This window comes from Ranitomeya variabilis, chromosome 2 (assembly GCF_051348905.1).
Source record: "Ranitomeya variabilis isolate aRanVar5 chromosome 2, aRanVar5.hap1, whole genome shotgun sequence".
In the NCBI taxonomy this organism is placed as follows: domain Eukaryota; kingdom Metazoa; phylum Chordata; class Amphibia; order Anura; family Dendrobatidae; genus Ranitomeya; species Ranitomeya variabilis.
This window is the reverse complement of record NC_135233.1, coordinates 1,071,716,679-1,071,729,801: the sequence shown is the minus strand read 5'-3', so window position 1 is coordinate 1,071,729,801 and position 13,123 is coordinate 1,071,716,679. Positions and strand designations below refer to the sequence as shown.

General features: G+C 47.0%; 1 protein-coding gene across 2 annotated transcripts in view; it reads left to right on the top strand.

Moving 5' to 3' along the window:
- The first annotated feature begins 499 nt into the window (after positions 1-499).
- Positions 500-13,123, top strand: part of MMUT (methylmalonyl-CoA mutase) — a 59,490-nt gene continuing 46,866 nt past the window's right edge. For both annotated transcript variants that reach the window (XM_077291578.1, XM_077291579.1), the window contains exons 1-6: positions 500-564; positions 1,819-2,235; positions 8,554-8,921; positions 10,923-11,080; positions 11,901-12,072; positions 12,350-12,598. In XM_077291578.1, the coding sequence (XP_077147693.1) occupies positions 1,851-2,235; positions 8,554-8,921; positions 10,923-11,080; positions 11,901-12,072; positions 12,350-12,598 (1,332 nt within the window). In that variant the 5' untranslated portion in view covers positions 500-564; positions 1,819-1,850. The remainder of the gene's footprint in view (positions 565-1,818; positions 2,236-8,553; positions 8,922-10,922; positions 11,081-11,900; positions 12,073-12,349; positions 12,599-13,123) is intronic.

Sequence of the window (13,123 nt, the reverse complement as noted above, 5' to 3'; positions counted from 1 at the left end):
GGATCAAGGAAATTTACTGACATTACGGCTGACATTTACACGTTTTATATTATAGGAAACATAAAAAAACGGAAATGATAAGTGGCGTGAAAGTTATAATTAAATTGTAACATAATGCTGCAAAGTGCAATAAAAATGATGCTAAAAATGCTGTTTCTTCACTAGTATACATTGCAGCACACTACACACTGGGATACACTGTGCCAATCCCCATGACGGCCATTAGTATATTGTGCACAGTATTTTGCAGGCATTCACTGAGAGGAGCCGAGTCTGAACCCATTTTCCTTACAAGACGTCTATTAATTTACATAATTTGCATTTGTATTAATGACTGAGGCACAATCAGCCATCTGGCTGCCATGGTAACAACAGTCAGACAAGTCACGTGACATGTCTACCCAGGAGTGGGTGTGTTTAGACGGAACCCAATCAGCGGGCTTCGTTCTCAGGGAGGTGACGCAAGTAACTGGACACCGGAAGTGACGTTTTAGTGGACTGGAGCATTCCGGGATTTGTAGTTCTATCCAGTTTCCTGACGTTGTGCAGCTCTCAGGACATAAGGTGAGAATGGCAGAGTGGTGTCCTCTGTGCTTTGTTACAGGGGCCGGACAGTGTGAGCGCCAGACCCCATTATATCTAAGTGTCCAGACATATGGGGGGCGACACAGGGGTCATGCATTGCACAAGTGTGTATCTTTGCAGACTAGTACATGTCACAGGTGTATATGGGTCACTGACCGCAGTATTTAGTGACCAGACCGAGGTGATTGCAAGCTCTTGCGTCAACTCTTTCTTTCCGATGATACGTCCGTTTTTCACTTTTTTTAAAGGGATTTTCCATTTTTCCAAGACCGATCAAAGTTCTGCAGCTTTCTAATACACGTCCATGAGATGTTTAGTTAGAAAGTAAAGAAGAAACTGCTACAAAAAAATCTATTATTATACAGCGATGAAATCCTCGTTGTTTGTAGTCTGTAACTGTGGAGACACATTGGTCTGCATAGGAGCTGTGTACACCAAGCGGCAGATTTTTTATTATTATTTTTTTTTTTGTAATGAAGATTAATTGCAGAGTTTCTTTTATTTTTCATTTTGGATGTGGCGGAGCGATAACATAAAGGACAAAGGTGGATGTAGCCTAGATACAGTTTTATGGTACAAGTAAAACGTGTCATAAAATGGCGGTAGAGTGCGTTTGTGTGGTGCCTCCACCTTGTTAGTACTCCGAAATGGAGCTAATAAAAACATGATTCCGCCACGCAAAAAACAAGTCCTCACACCGCGGCATCAAACGACTGATAGTCACAGATCAGGGCGAAACGAGCAAATTATCATTACTATTATATATCATTATTGATATTTATTACTATTATTTATTATTAATATTTTTTACTATTTAATATTTTATGTAAATTTTTTTTTGCAATTTTTCCCATTTTTTTCAGATCCTGTCTTAGGCTGCTAGTCTGCAGTTACCCTATGTGACTGCAGACTTGTGAATCTTCGTTCTCTGGGGCTGGTAGCGGCCGGTCATGTGACCCTAATTCTGTGATCTGCACACTTGCGGCCACATGCTGACTAGACGCCTCCAGCATCGTTCTTTACACTTGCATTCAGCGAGGCTGCGCATGTCTAGTCGGCATGTGACCGCATGCACGCTGTACTAGGAGGGTCACATCACCGCCAGCACTGGAGAATCCTCACAGGATGTCTGCGGTCACATAGAGTGACAGATGCAGTGACTGCAGACTTGTAGCTTAGGGCCGGCAGCCCCGTTCATCACTGTGTAGTGATACCGTCTGTTTCCTTTGTCAGCTGCACCTGCTGTGACTTTTGGTTCTCGGATCATGCTGCGGGTGAGAGTGCAGCCTCTGCTGTGGGCAAAGATCTGCGGAAACCGTTGTCCTGGTCCTATCATTGTGAGCAGCGGTCGCCCCACTTCTGCCCGGAGCCATCAAACCTTACATCCAGAATGGGCAGCCCTGGCCAAGAAGCAGCTGAAAGGCAAAGATCCGGAGAGCCTAAGATGGCACACACCGGAGGGGATAGTGATAAAGCCTCTGTACACCAAGAGGGACACCACGGACCTCCCCGAGGAGCTTCCAGGGGTCAGCCCGTTCACCCGAGGCCCGTACCCCACCATGTACACACACAGGCCCTGGACCATCCGGCAGTACGCCGGCTTCAGCACCGTGGAGGAGAGCAACAAGTTCTATAGGGACAACATAAAGGGTAAGGAGACATTTACAATGGAGTTCGCTCATAGAAACAAATGCTGGACTATCAGACGTTCTGTATTATTGGATGGCAGATTAACCTCTTAGCAACCAACATTTTCTGCTTTTACATTGGCCAGTTAAGATATTTCATCATTTTGCCACGGCGCTTCATGATGCTTTAATTTGGCAGGCAGGGACCCCATAAAGACCCCCTAGGTCAATCATAAGCATTTGCCAAAGGCAATAAAGTGGCCCTCCTTATATCCCAACAATCATAAGACCAATACATGATGGGCTCCTGAGGAATAAAGTAAAATTACCAATGTTATCGCATAGTAAATGATGGCGGGATAAAGAATAGTGTACTGGATGCGTCTCTGAGCTTCCAGCCCCCAAAATAGAAAATTATATCGCCTGGATCGCAGAATGGTAGCAATGAAAAATTGACTGCATCCTGTAGAAAAACACAAGCCTTGATCAGGCAGTGCTGACGGATAAAGTAAACAAGTTATGGCTCTCGAGATGTTGCCACCTAAGACTCCTTTCACACATCGGTGTCTCCAGTACGTGTGGTGACAATTTTCACATGTACTGGAGACACACGTAGACCCATTTTAATCTATTGGGCTGCGCACATGTCTGTGTTACCCACACCTGGACATGTCCTTTTTTTCCCGACAGCACGGACATCAATAGGTGCACTGCATGTGTAGTGGATTGTACATATATTAGCTAATAAATGAAAAAAATGTGGGCGTCCCCCTTATTTTTAATAACCAGTCAAGAGAAAGCAGACAGCTGTAAGCTGGGCCTATTAGTCTGGGAAGGGACCAATATCCGTGGTCCTTACCAGCCTATTAATATTGGCCCCCAGATATCTGCTTTGCCTTTACTGCCTATTAAAAATAGTGGACCCTAAAAAAGAAAGTGATGTGGGTCCCTCCTGTATTTAATAATCAGGAAATGCTAAGTAGACAGCTGCGGGCTGATATTAATAGGCTGGGAAGATTCATGGATATTGGCCCCTTCCCAGGCTAATACCAGCTCGCAGCTGCTCCAGAGATGGTGCATCCATTAGATGTGCCAATTTTGGCGCTTAGCCTCGGCTTTTCTAGTTTCCCTGGTACCTTGTCAATCGGGGTAATGGTTTTGGGGTTGATGTCAGCTGTGCAATGTCCACTGACACCAAGCCCAGGTGTTAAGGTACCTTCACACGAAACGACGCTGCAGCGATAGCGACAACGATGCCGATCGCTGCAGCGTCGCTGTTTGATCGCTGGAGAGCTGTCACACAGACCGCTCTCCAGCGACCAACGATGCCGAGGTCCCCGGGTAACCAGGGTAAACATCGGGTTACTAAGCGCAGGGCCGCGCTTAGTAACCCGATGTTTACCCTGGTTACCAGCGTAAAATGTAAAAAAACCAAACAGCACATACTTACATGTGCGTCCCCCGGCGTCCGCTTCCTACACTGACTGACTGACTGAGCGCCGGCAGTAGCAGGGCACAGCGGTGACGTCACCGCTGTGCTGTGCTTTCACTTTCACTTTGCGGCGCTCAGTCAGTGTGGGAAGCAGACGGCGGGGGATGCGAATGTAAGTATGTACTGTTTGTTTTTTTTACATTTTACACTGGTAACCAGGGTAAACATCGGGTTACTAAGCGCGGCCCTGCGCTTAGTAACCCGATGTTTACCCTGGTTACCAGTGTAAAATATCGCTGGTATCGTTGCTTTTGCTGTCAAACACGACGATACACGGCGATCGGACGACCAAATAAAGTTCTGAACTTTATTCAGTGACATCACAGCAGGATCCTGATCGCTGCTGCGTGTCAAACTAAACGATATCGCTAGCCAGGACGCTGCAACGTCACGGATCGCTAGCGATATCGTTACAAAGTCGTTTCGTGTGAAGGTACCTTTAGTAATGGAGAGGCGTCTATAAGACACCTCCATTACTAAACCCATAGTGAAAAGAAATATACACACACATACAAAAGTCCTTTGATACAGGGTTAGTCATGGGGATGTCTGATAGACACCTCTCCATTATTAACCCCTGGGCTTGGTATCAGAGGACATTTTACAGCTGACATCAACCCCAAAACCACAACCCTGATTGCCTGTGCACCATACAATCGAGAAGAGCCGAGGCTAAGCGCCAGAATTGGCGCATCTAAAGGATGGGCCATTTCTGGGGCGACTGACGGCTGATTTTATTAGGCTGGGAAGGGGCCAATATCCATGGACCTTCCCAAATTATTAATATCAAACCGCAGCTATCTGATTAGCCTTTGCTGGTTATTAAAAAATAGGGGAGACCCCACATCATTATTTTTATTTAGGGGTCCCCATTTTTAATAACCAGTAAAGGCAAAGCAGACAGCTGTGAGCTGTTATTAATAAGCTGGGAACTGCCATGGATATTGACCCCTAACCAGACTTCTTATCTGTCTGCTTTCCCTTAGCTCTTTATTCTAATGGGAGATCCCACACCATTTTTTTTCATTTATATTTTTAGCGGAATACATGTATATTGCATATCTCTCTGACATTTATTTATTTATCTATCAATCAATCTATCTTTGCACATCAAACACCTAAACATCTGTCATTTCTATTCTGCATTCTATTCCAGTGTAAAAGCAAAAGAGGGGAGAAGCCAGCACGGCTAGTGGTCAGAACGCAATACATAAAGTGCACATACTAATTTCTACCTGTATTTCAAAATGAGACATTTAGTAAACAATTGATCAATTCTTTGAGCTACCCCGCCACGTCACGACATTCTCATAATGGGGCAGTCCTACTCTACGTTTGTTATATTCGCTGTGCCATAAAGGCCTCCTAAAAGCAAGACCACATTAAATGCAAGCTGTACCTGAAGCATTTCTGAATCACTCCCATGGCGCCAGAAAGGGCAAGCGCAGATAAAGGTTGACCAGGTCTGGACATAGATATTTCAGGTTTAACCCCCACACTGCCCAACCAGCACCACGGATAAAGGGTGAGACAGGCTGAGACACAGGTGCACAAATAAACAGAGCCTAAGGCAGGGCTGCTGTGTGTGTGTACAGCAGCCTATCAATCACAGTGAACACAGAAAGAATGGCGTACGTAACCCAGCGTGCGCGGCCACAGTGGTGGTCAGCCACATACCAATGTAAAAGCAAAGGAGGGGTGCCATGGGAGTGATTCAGAAATGCTTCAGGTACAGCTTGCATTTAATGTGGTCTTGCTTTTTAGAGGCAGTAATGGCACAGCGAATATAAAAAACGTAGGACTGACCCATTATGAGAATGCCGTGAAGTGGCCGGGTGGCTCAAAGAATTGATCAATTGTTTGCTAAATGTCTCATTTTTGAAAAGCAGTTAAAAATCAATATGTGCATGTACACTTTGTGTTTTGCGTTCTGACCACAAGCAGTGCTGGCTTCTCCCCCTTTTTTTACTATTCTATTCCAGGACATGTCATACTGATGGTGCATACAGATGACACACGTACATGGATAGCCCTAGTACTGTTTTTCTCCAGTACCAGAAATATCAGGAAGTACAAAGGAGGCCTAAAGATGTTTTTTTTTTTTTTTTTCCTATAAAACCTCTTTTAGGCTAGGTTCACATGTTGCTTTTTTAATGGAAATTAAAAGCTGCTTTTTACAGTACCAGCAAAAGCTATAAAATTTCAGAAGTCTCATGCACACACTTGGTTTATTTTTCCTGACTGAATTGGAAAACTGCTGTGTTTTTTGAAACTCAATTCTTTCAGTGTCTTGAACACAATGAGCAAGTGGGAAAAATGCTGCTATCAGTTTTTGATGAAAAAAAAAATACAGGATATGAAACCCATTTATTTTTGCTTTTTTTTCCCAAGTTTAATCCAAAATGTCTTGATATCTTCATATGTCCATGGGTGTAAGTATTAGTATAGTTTGATTAAATTAGTGATATGTGTAAAAGTGAACAGTGCTCACAACAACTCAATGCCCTGCCAATTGTGTAAAAATGAGCACTACCTGACCTACTCAATGCCCTACCAATGTGTTAAGTAAACAATGCCCTACCAACTAAATGCCCTTCCAATGTGTAAAAGTAAACAATGCCCTACCAATGTGTAAAAGTAAACAATGCCCTACCAACTAAATGCCCTACCAATGTGTAAAAGTAAACAATGCCCTACCAATGTGTAAAGGTGAACAATGCCCGGCCATCTCAATGCCCTACAAATGTGTTAAAGGGAACCTGTCACACCCCTCAGGCATTTGTAACTAAAAGAGCCGCCTTGTGCAGCACTAATGCTGCATTCTGACAAGGTGGCTCTTTTAGTTCGGGTCCCTGGCACTGCTGAAAGAATCGTTTATGAAATTTGTCCCTCATACTGTGAAATCGCCTCGGGGGCAGATCTTTCCCCCGTAATCCAGACGCCTCACAGCCATCAGTCATGGCCTCTGGGCGCCGCCTCCTCTTTCTTCATTAGTACCCCTGGCGCCTGCGCTGTAAGTTCGAAGGGCAGCGCAACTGTGCATGCCCGAAAAAAAATACAACTGTGCAGGCGCCAGGGACGCTAATGAAGGAAAAGGAGGCGGCGCCCGGTGCGTAGAGGCCATGACTGATGGCTGTGAGGCATCTGGATTACGGGGGAAAGACCTGCCCTGTGGCGATTTCACAGTATGAGGGACAAATTTCAAAAACGATTCTTTCAGCAGTGCCAGGGACCCAAATGAAAAGAGCCACCTTGTCAGAATGCAGCATTAGTGCTGCACAAGGTGGCTCTTTTAGTTACAAACACCTGTGGGGGTGACAGTTTCCCTTTAAGTAAACAATGCCCTACCAACTAAATGCCCTACCAGTGTGTAAAGTTGAACAATGCCCGGCCATCTCAATGCCCTACCAATGTGTTAAGTAAACAATGCCCTACCAATGTGTTAAGTAAACAATGCCCTACCAATGTGTTAAGTAAACAATGCCCTACCAATGTGTTAAGTAAACAATGCCCTACCAATGTGTTAAGTAAACAATGCACGACCATCTCAATACCCTACCAATTTGTGAAAGTAAACAATGTCCAACCAATGTGTAAAGCTGAACAATGCCCTACCAATGTGCAAATGTAAATAAAGCCAGCCCAGCTCAGTGCCCTACTATTGTGTTAAGGTACCTTCACACGAAACGACATTATAACGATATCGCTAGCAATCCGTGACGTTGCAGCGTCCTCGCTAGCGATATCGTTTCGTTTGACACGCAGCAGCGATCAGGATCCTGCTGTGATGTCGCTGGTCGCTGACTAAAGTCCAGAACTTTATTTGGTCGTCCGATCGCTGTGTATCGTTGTGTTTGAAAGCAAAAGCAACGATACCAGCGATATTTTACACTGGTAACCAGGGTAAACATCGGGTTACTAAGCGCAGGGCCGCGCTTAGTAACCCGATGTTTACCCTGGTTACCAGCGTAAAAGTAAAAAAAACAAACAGCACATACTCACATTGCGTCCCCTGCAGTCTGCTTTCTCCTCTGACTCAGCGCCGCAAAGTGAAAGTGAAAGCAGCACAGCGGTGACGTCACCGCTCTGCTCTCACTGTACGGCGCTCAGTCAGTCAGGAAGTGGACGCAGGGGGACGTGAATGTAAGTATGTGCTGTTTGTTTTTTTTAGATTTTACGCTGGTAACCAGGGTAAACATCGGGTTACTAAGCGCGGCCCTGCGCTTAGTTACCCGATGTTTACCCTGGTTACCAGGGGACCTCGGCATAGTTGATCGCTGGAGAGCGGTCTGTGTGACAGCTCTCCAGCGACCAAACAGCGACGCTGCAGCGATCGACATCGTTGTCGCTATCGCTGCAGCGTCGCTTCGTGTGAAGGTACCTTTAGGTAGACAATGCCTGGCCAGTTCAGCTCCCCTCCTCCCTTCCTTTTACACTTGCAATTCTGTGTTGTTGTTTTATGAACTTTTTTCATTCAGAATAGTCACTTTTTTTTCAGACTTTAGAAATCTTTTCCACCTAAATAATTTGAACACATTTTTCCCAAAAAATGTTCTGGTGTAACTTACGTCTTATACTAGTGGCCTAACACTTTGTATTGCTCATTGTTGTGTGGTGGAAGCAAAGCTAAACTTTGAGATCCTGAAAAACGCACCAAAAACTGCAGCAAAACCTGCTTTTTGTCTTCTGCTTTTTTACTGCCAAGAGTTCGGGTTTGGGCAGCAGCGTAAAAAGCGATGTGTGAACACAGCCAAGGGATTGTGTAGCTGTGAGGGTCTGAGGCTCTGTTCCAAGTTTCGCTCACGAATCTCTTGGTTCCTGGTTTTTCTCCCCTTGCTTTTCTCGCAGCCGGTCAGCAGGGGTTGTCCGTGGCTTTTGACCTGGCCACCCACCGAGGATACGACTCTGACAACCCTAGAGTTCACGGAGATGTGGGCATGGCCGGGGTGGCCATCGACACAGTAGAAGACACCAAGATGCTTTTTGATGGCATTCCCCTGGAGAAGATGTCCGTGTCCATGACCATGAATGGCGCCGTCATCCCCATCCTGGCTATGTTCATAGTCACAGGGCAGGAGCAGGGCTGTCCTCAGGAGAAGCTGACCGGGACCATCCAGAATGACATCTTGAAGGAGTTTATGGTCAGGAACACATATATATTCCCTCCAGGGCCGTCCATGAAAATCATCGCCGATATCTTCCAGTACACATCTCAGGTGAGGAATCCATAGCCTGGAGTCCCGGTGATTATTTCGGCTGCAGTCAAGACCCCGATCTTCTGCTCCGCTTACGTGCCTGTAAGGCTGCATACACATGGTTGTGTTTCACTGACTTCATAGGGAATGGCCCGAACACATGTTTCCTGAGCATCAGAAAAAAATGTCTACATCTTTTCCATTGTGTAAGTCTGTGGAAATCGTACTGCACTCATATGTCACCCAAGTGCAGTCAGATGGTTTCCACGCTCTCATTGACTTGCATAGCCGAATCAGATCCAACTCTGGCATGCATCAATTTCTTTTTTTACTCTGGTGCGGTCTAAAGAAAAAATTAGACATATGCGCGGCCCATAGAGTAACATCTGTCCGAGAGTGATGTGATGTTTTGTCAGATTGCACTAGGATCGATAATTCGGTCGTCGGCACCTGCCCTTAGACCCCGATTCATCAAGAAGCATTCTCCAGTTTTCTGACATAAAAATGCAACATTTAATCACAGCCAGCAGTGAAAAAATTTTGCGAATTTTGTCGTTTTTAAGCCAGATTTACCAGTTTTTTTTAAAAATGTGGTGAGGGGCGCATAGTGGAGAGGGGCACGTAGTAGCGCGTAGTGGTGAGGGGCGCATAGTGGAGAGGGGCACGTAGTAGCGCGTAGTGGTGAGGGGCGCATAGTGGAGAGGGGCACGTAGTAGCGCGTAGTGGAGAGGGGTGCATAGTGGAGAGGGGCACGTAGTAGCGCGTAGTGGAGAGGGGCGCGTAATGGAGAGGGGCGCGTAGTGGAGCGTAGTGGAGAGGGGTGCATAGTGGAGAGGGGCGCGTAGTAGCGCGTAGTGGAGAGGGGCGCGTAGTAGAGCGTAGTGGAGAGGGCGCGTAGTGGAGAGGGGCACGTAGTAGCGCGTAGTGGTGAGGGGCGCATAGTGGAGAGGGGCACGTAGTAGCGCGTAGTGGTGAGGGGTGCGTAGTGGAGAGGGGCGCGTAGTGGAGAGGGGCGCGTAGTGGAGAGGGGTGCATAGTGGAGAGGGGCGCGTAGTGGAGCGTAGTGGAGAGGGGCGCGTAGTGGAGAGGGGCGCGTAGTAGCGCGTAGTGGAGAGGGGCGCGTAGTAGAGCGTAGTGGAGAGGGCGCGTAGTGGAGAGGGGCACGTAGTAGCGCGTAGTGGAGAGGGGCGCGTAGTGGAGAGGGGTGCATAGTGGAGAGGGGCGCGTAGTGGAGCGTAGTGGAGAGGGGCGCGTAGTGGAGAGGGGTGCATAGTGGAGAGGGGCGCGTAGTAGAGCGTAGTGGAGAGGGCGCGTAGTGGAGAGGGGCACGTAGTAGCACGTAGTGGAGAGGGCGCGTAGTGGAGAGGGGCGCGTAGTAGAGCGTAGTGGAGAGGGGCGCATAGTGGAGTGTAGTGTTGAGGATCGCATACTGGATAGGGGTGTATAGTGCAGCGTAGTGGTGAAGGGCACGTAGTGGACAGGGGCGCGCACTGGAGAAGGGCGCATAGTGGAGCTCTGTTGAGTTCTGTGATTGGCTGCAGCGTTGATGTGAGCTGCTAACGTGATGTCACCACTGCAGTCAAAACACGGAAATCGGAGCAGCGGTGGGGGTTGGGGGAGTATTGCTTGTGATATCACTTTTGGGGTGCACTTTTCTAAAGATGGAAAACCCCTTTAAATTCCAGCACACCAAGCATGCGGGTGTGATGGCCGCAATGTCCATAAGTCGCACAGGGGACCTCCATGATACGGGGGCGATGTTTGTACTGTGATAAGGGGGTCTTCTACTACCTGACCCTATAATGCGGTGCAGAGGCTGAAGCACACATCCCCCAGCAGCACTGGCGCGGCCCCTTTTCCCTCCAGGCATAGCGCTCGCCCGGTGACCACCATGTCACTGTCCCTAGCAAGCTGCATGTCTCCTCAGTATCTGCAGACATAAGAGCGGCTCCTCTCCTGGCTCAGATTAGGCCACATCTCATCACTGCTCCTCACATTCTCACCCCCGGTCTATCTCCCCAGCACATGCCCAAATTCAACTCCATCTCCATCAGCGGCTATCACATGCAGGAAGCCGGAGCCGACGCTGTTCTGGAGCTGGCCTACACCGTAGCAGATGGGCTGGAGTACTGCCGGACAGGACTGACAGCCGGGCTCACCATCGACGAGTTTGCACCCAGGTGAGAACTGTGACTTCATGTAATTCTGCTAGTGCAGAATAGTGAGTGCAGCTCTGGGGTATAATACAGGATGTAACTCAGGACCAGTACAGGATCAGTAATGTAATGTATGTGCACAGTGACTGCACCAGCAGAATAGTGAGTGCAGCTCTGGGGTATAATACAGGAGGTAACTCAGGAACAGTAATGTAATGTATGTACACAGTGACTGCACCAGAAGAATAGTGAGTGCAGCTCTGGAGTATAATACAGGAGGTAACTCAGGATCAGTAATGTAATATGTGTACACAGTGACTGCACCAGCAGAATAGTGAGTGCAGCTCTGGAGTATAATACAGGATGTAACTCAGGAACAGTAATGTAATGTATGTACACAGTGACTGCACCAGCAGAATAGTGAGTGCAGCTCTGGGGTATAATACAGGATGTAACTCAGGATCAGTAATGTAATGTATGTACACAGTGACTGCACCAGCAGAATAGTGAGTGCAGCTCTGGAGTATAATACAGGAGGTAACTCAGGATCAATAATGTAATGTATGTACACAGTGACTGCACCAGCAGAATAGTGAGTGCAGCTCTGGGGTATAATACAGGATGTAACTCAGGATCAGTAATGTAATGTGTGTACACAGTGACTGCACCAGCAGAATAGTGAGTGCAGCTCTGGAGTATAATACAGGAGGTAACTCAGGATCAATAATGTAATGTGTGTACACAGTGACTGCACCAGCAGAATAGTGAATGCAGCTCTGGGGTATAATACCGGATTCTTAGTGTTCTTTTTGCATCTTTGAGTTTGTGCTTTGCACCCGCTCAGGTTGTCCTTCTTTTGGGGCATTGGGATGAATTTCTATATGGAAATTGCAAAAATGCGAGCAGGTCGTAGGCTGTGGGCACATCTTATTGAGAAGAACTTCCAGCCCAAGGACAAGAAGTCTCTGTTGCTGCGCGCACACTGCCAGACGTCTGGGTGGTCACTTACAGAACAGGTGAGGACCCTGGAATACTCAGAGCGTCACATGTAGACACTGATGGAGACAGAGCTGTTCTGCATAATGATTGCATGAACATAGATGTAAATAGTCTGACATGCAGAGCTCTTGTTCGGGGTCCACAGCTCCACTGCAGACCTATATGTCTGCTTAGTAACAGTCTGTTGCCATGCCTACACATAGCTTTGCACGGGGCCTGCAGACACCAGACAATAAAATATTCTTACTAGGATGCCTTTGTGTGTCTGGTGACATGATTGTCATACATCGGTAGGACCCGTACAACAACGTCATCCGCACCGTGATTGAAGCCATGGCCGCAGTGTTCGGGGGCACGCAGTCGCTCCACACTAACTCGTTTGATGAGGCCTTAGGTCTGCCCACCGTGAAGAGCGCGCGGATCGCCCGTAACACCCAGATCATCATTCAGGAGGAGTCCGGGATCCCTAAGGTGGCAGACCCCTGGGGGGGGTCCCACATGATGGAGTGCCTCACCGAGGACGTGTACCAGGCGGCTCTGAAGGTGAGGACGCGTGCGTGTGTACACATGTAGCAGAGCCGGGCCTTCCCTCAGCCTCCTCCGCTGCGTTGTCCATGGTTACGACCACTGATATAGTGACAGCTAGGTGCTAGTGGTCGTAACCATGGATACCTAAGGTCCTGCAATGCCTGCACATGAGGAAAGAAGCACAGCTAATCAGAAAAACTATCCTAAACTTCTAATTGGAGGTATTTGCTAATGTTATTATTACACCTTTTACAGATTGGGATAGAATCTTGGGAATACCCCTTTAAGTCTTTACGTCTGCAGCCATTTTTGCATTCTCAAATTATTTTTTTTTCTCTCCTTTTTCCAAGATTCAACTTTTTGATATTTTTCCATTCGCCAGCACATAAGGGTTTTTTTTTTTTGTTTGTTTGTTTGTTTTTAAAGCTTTGACCTAGGGATAAGAATACTTTCTTTTTGACTTTTTTCTTTACCACGTGGGTTAATCAATGTATACTTTTTCATAGTTCGAACTGTTACAGATGTGGCAATAACAAATAT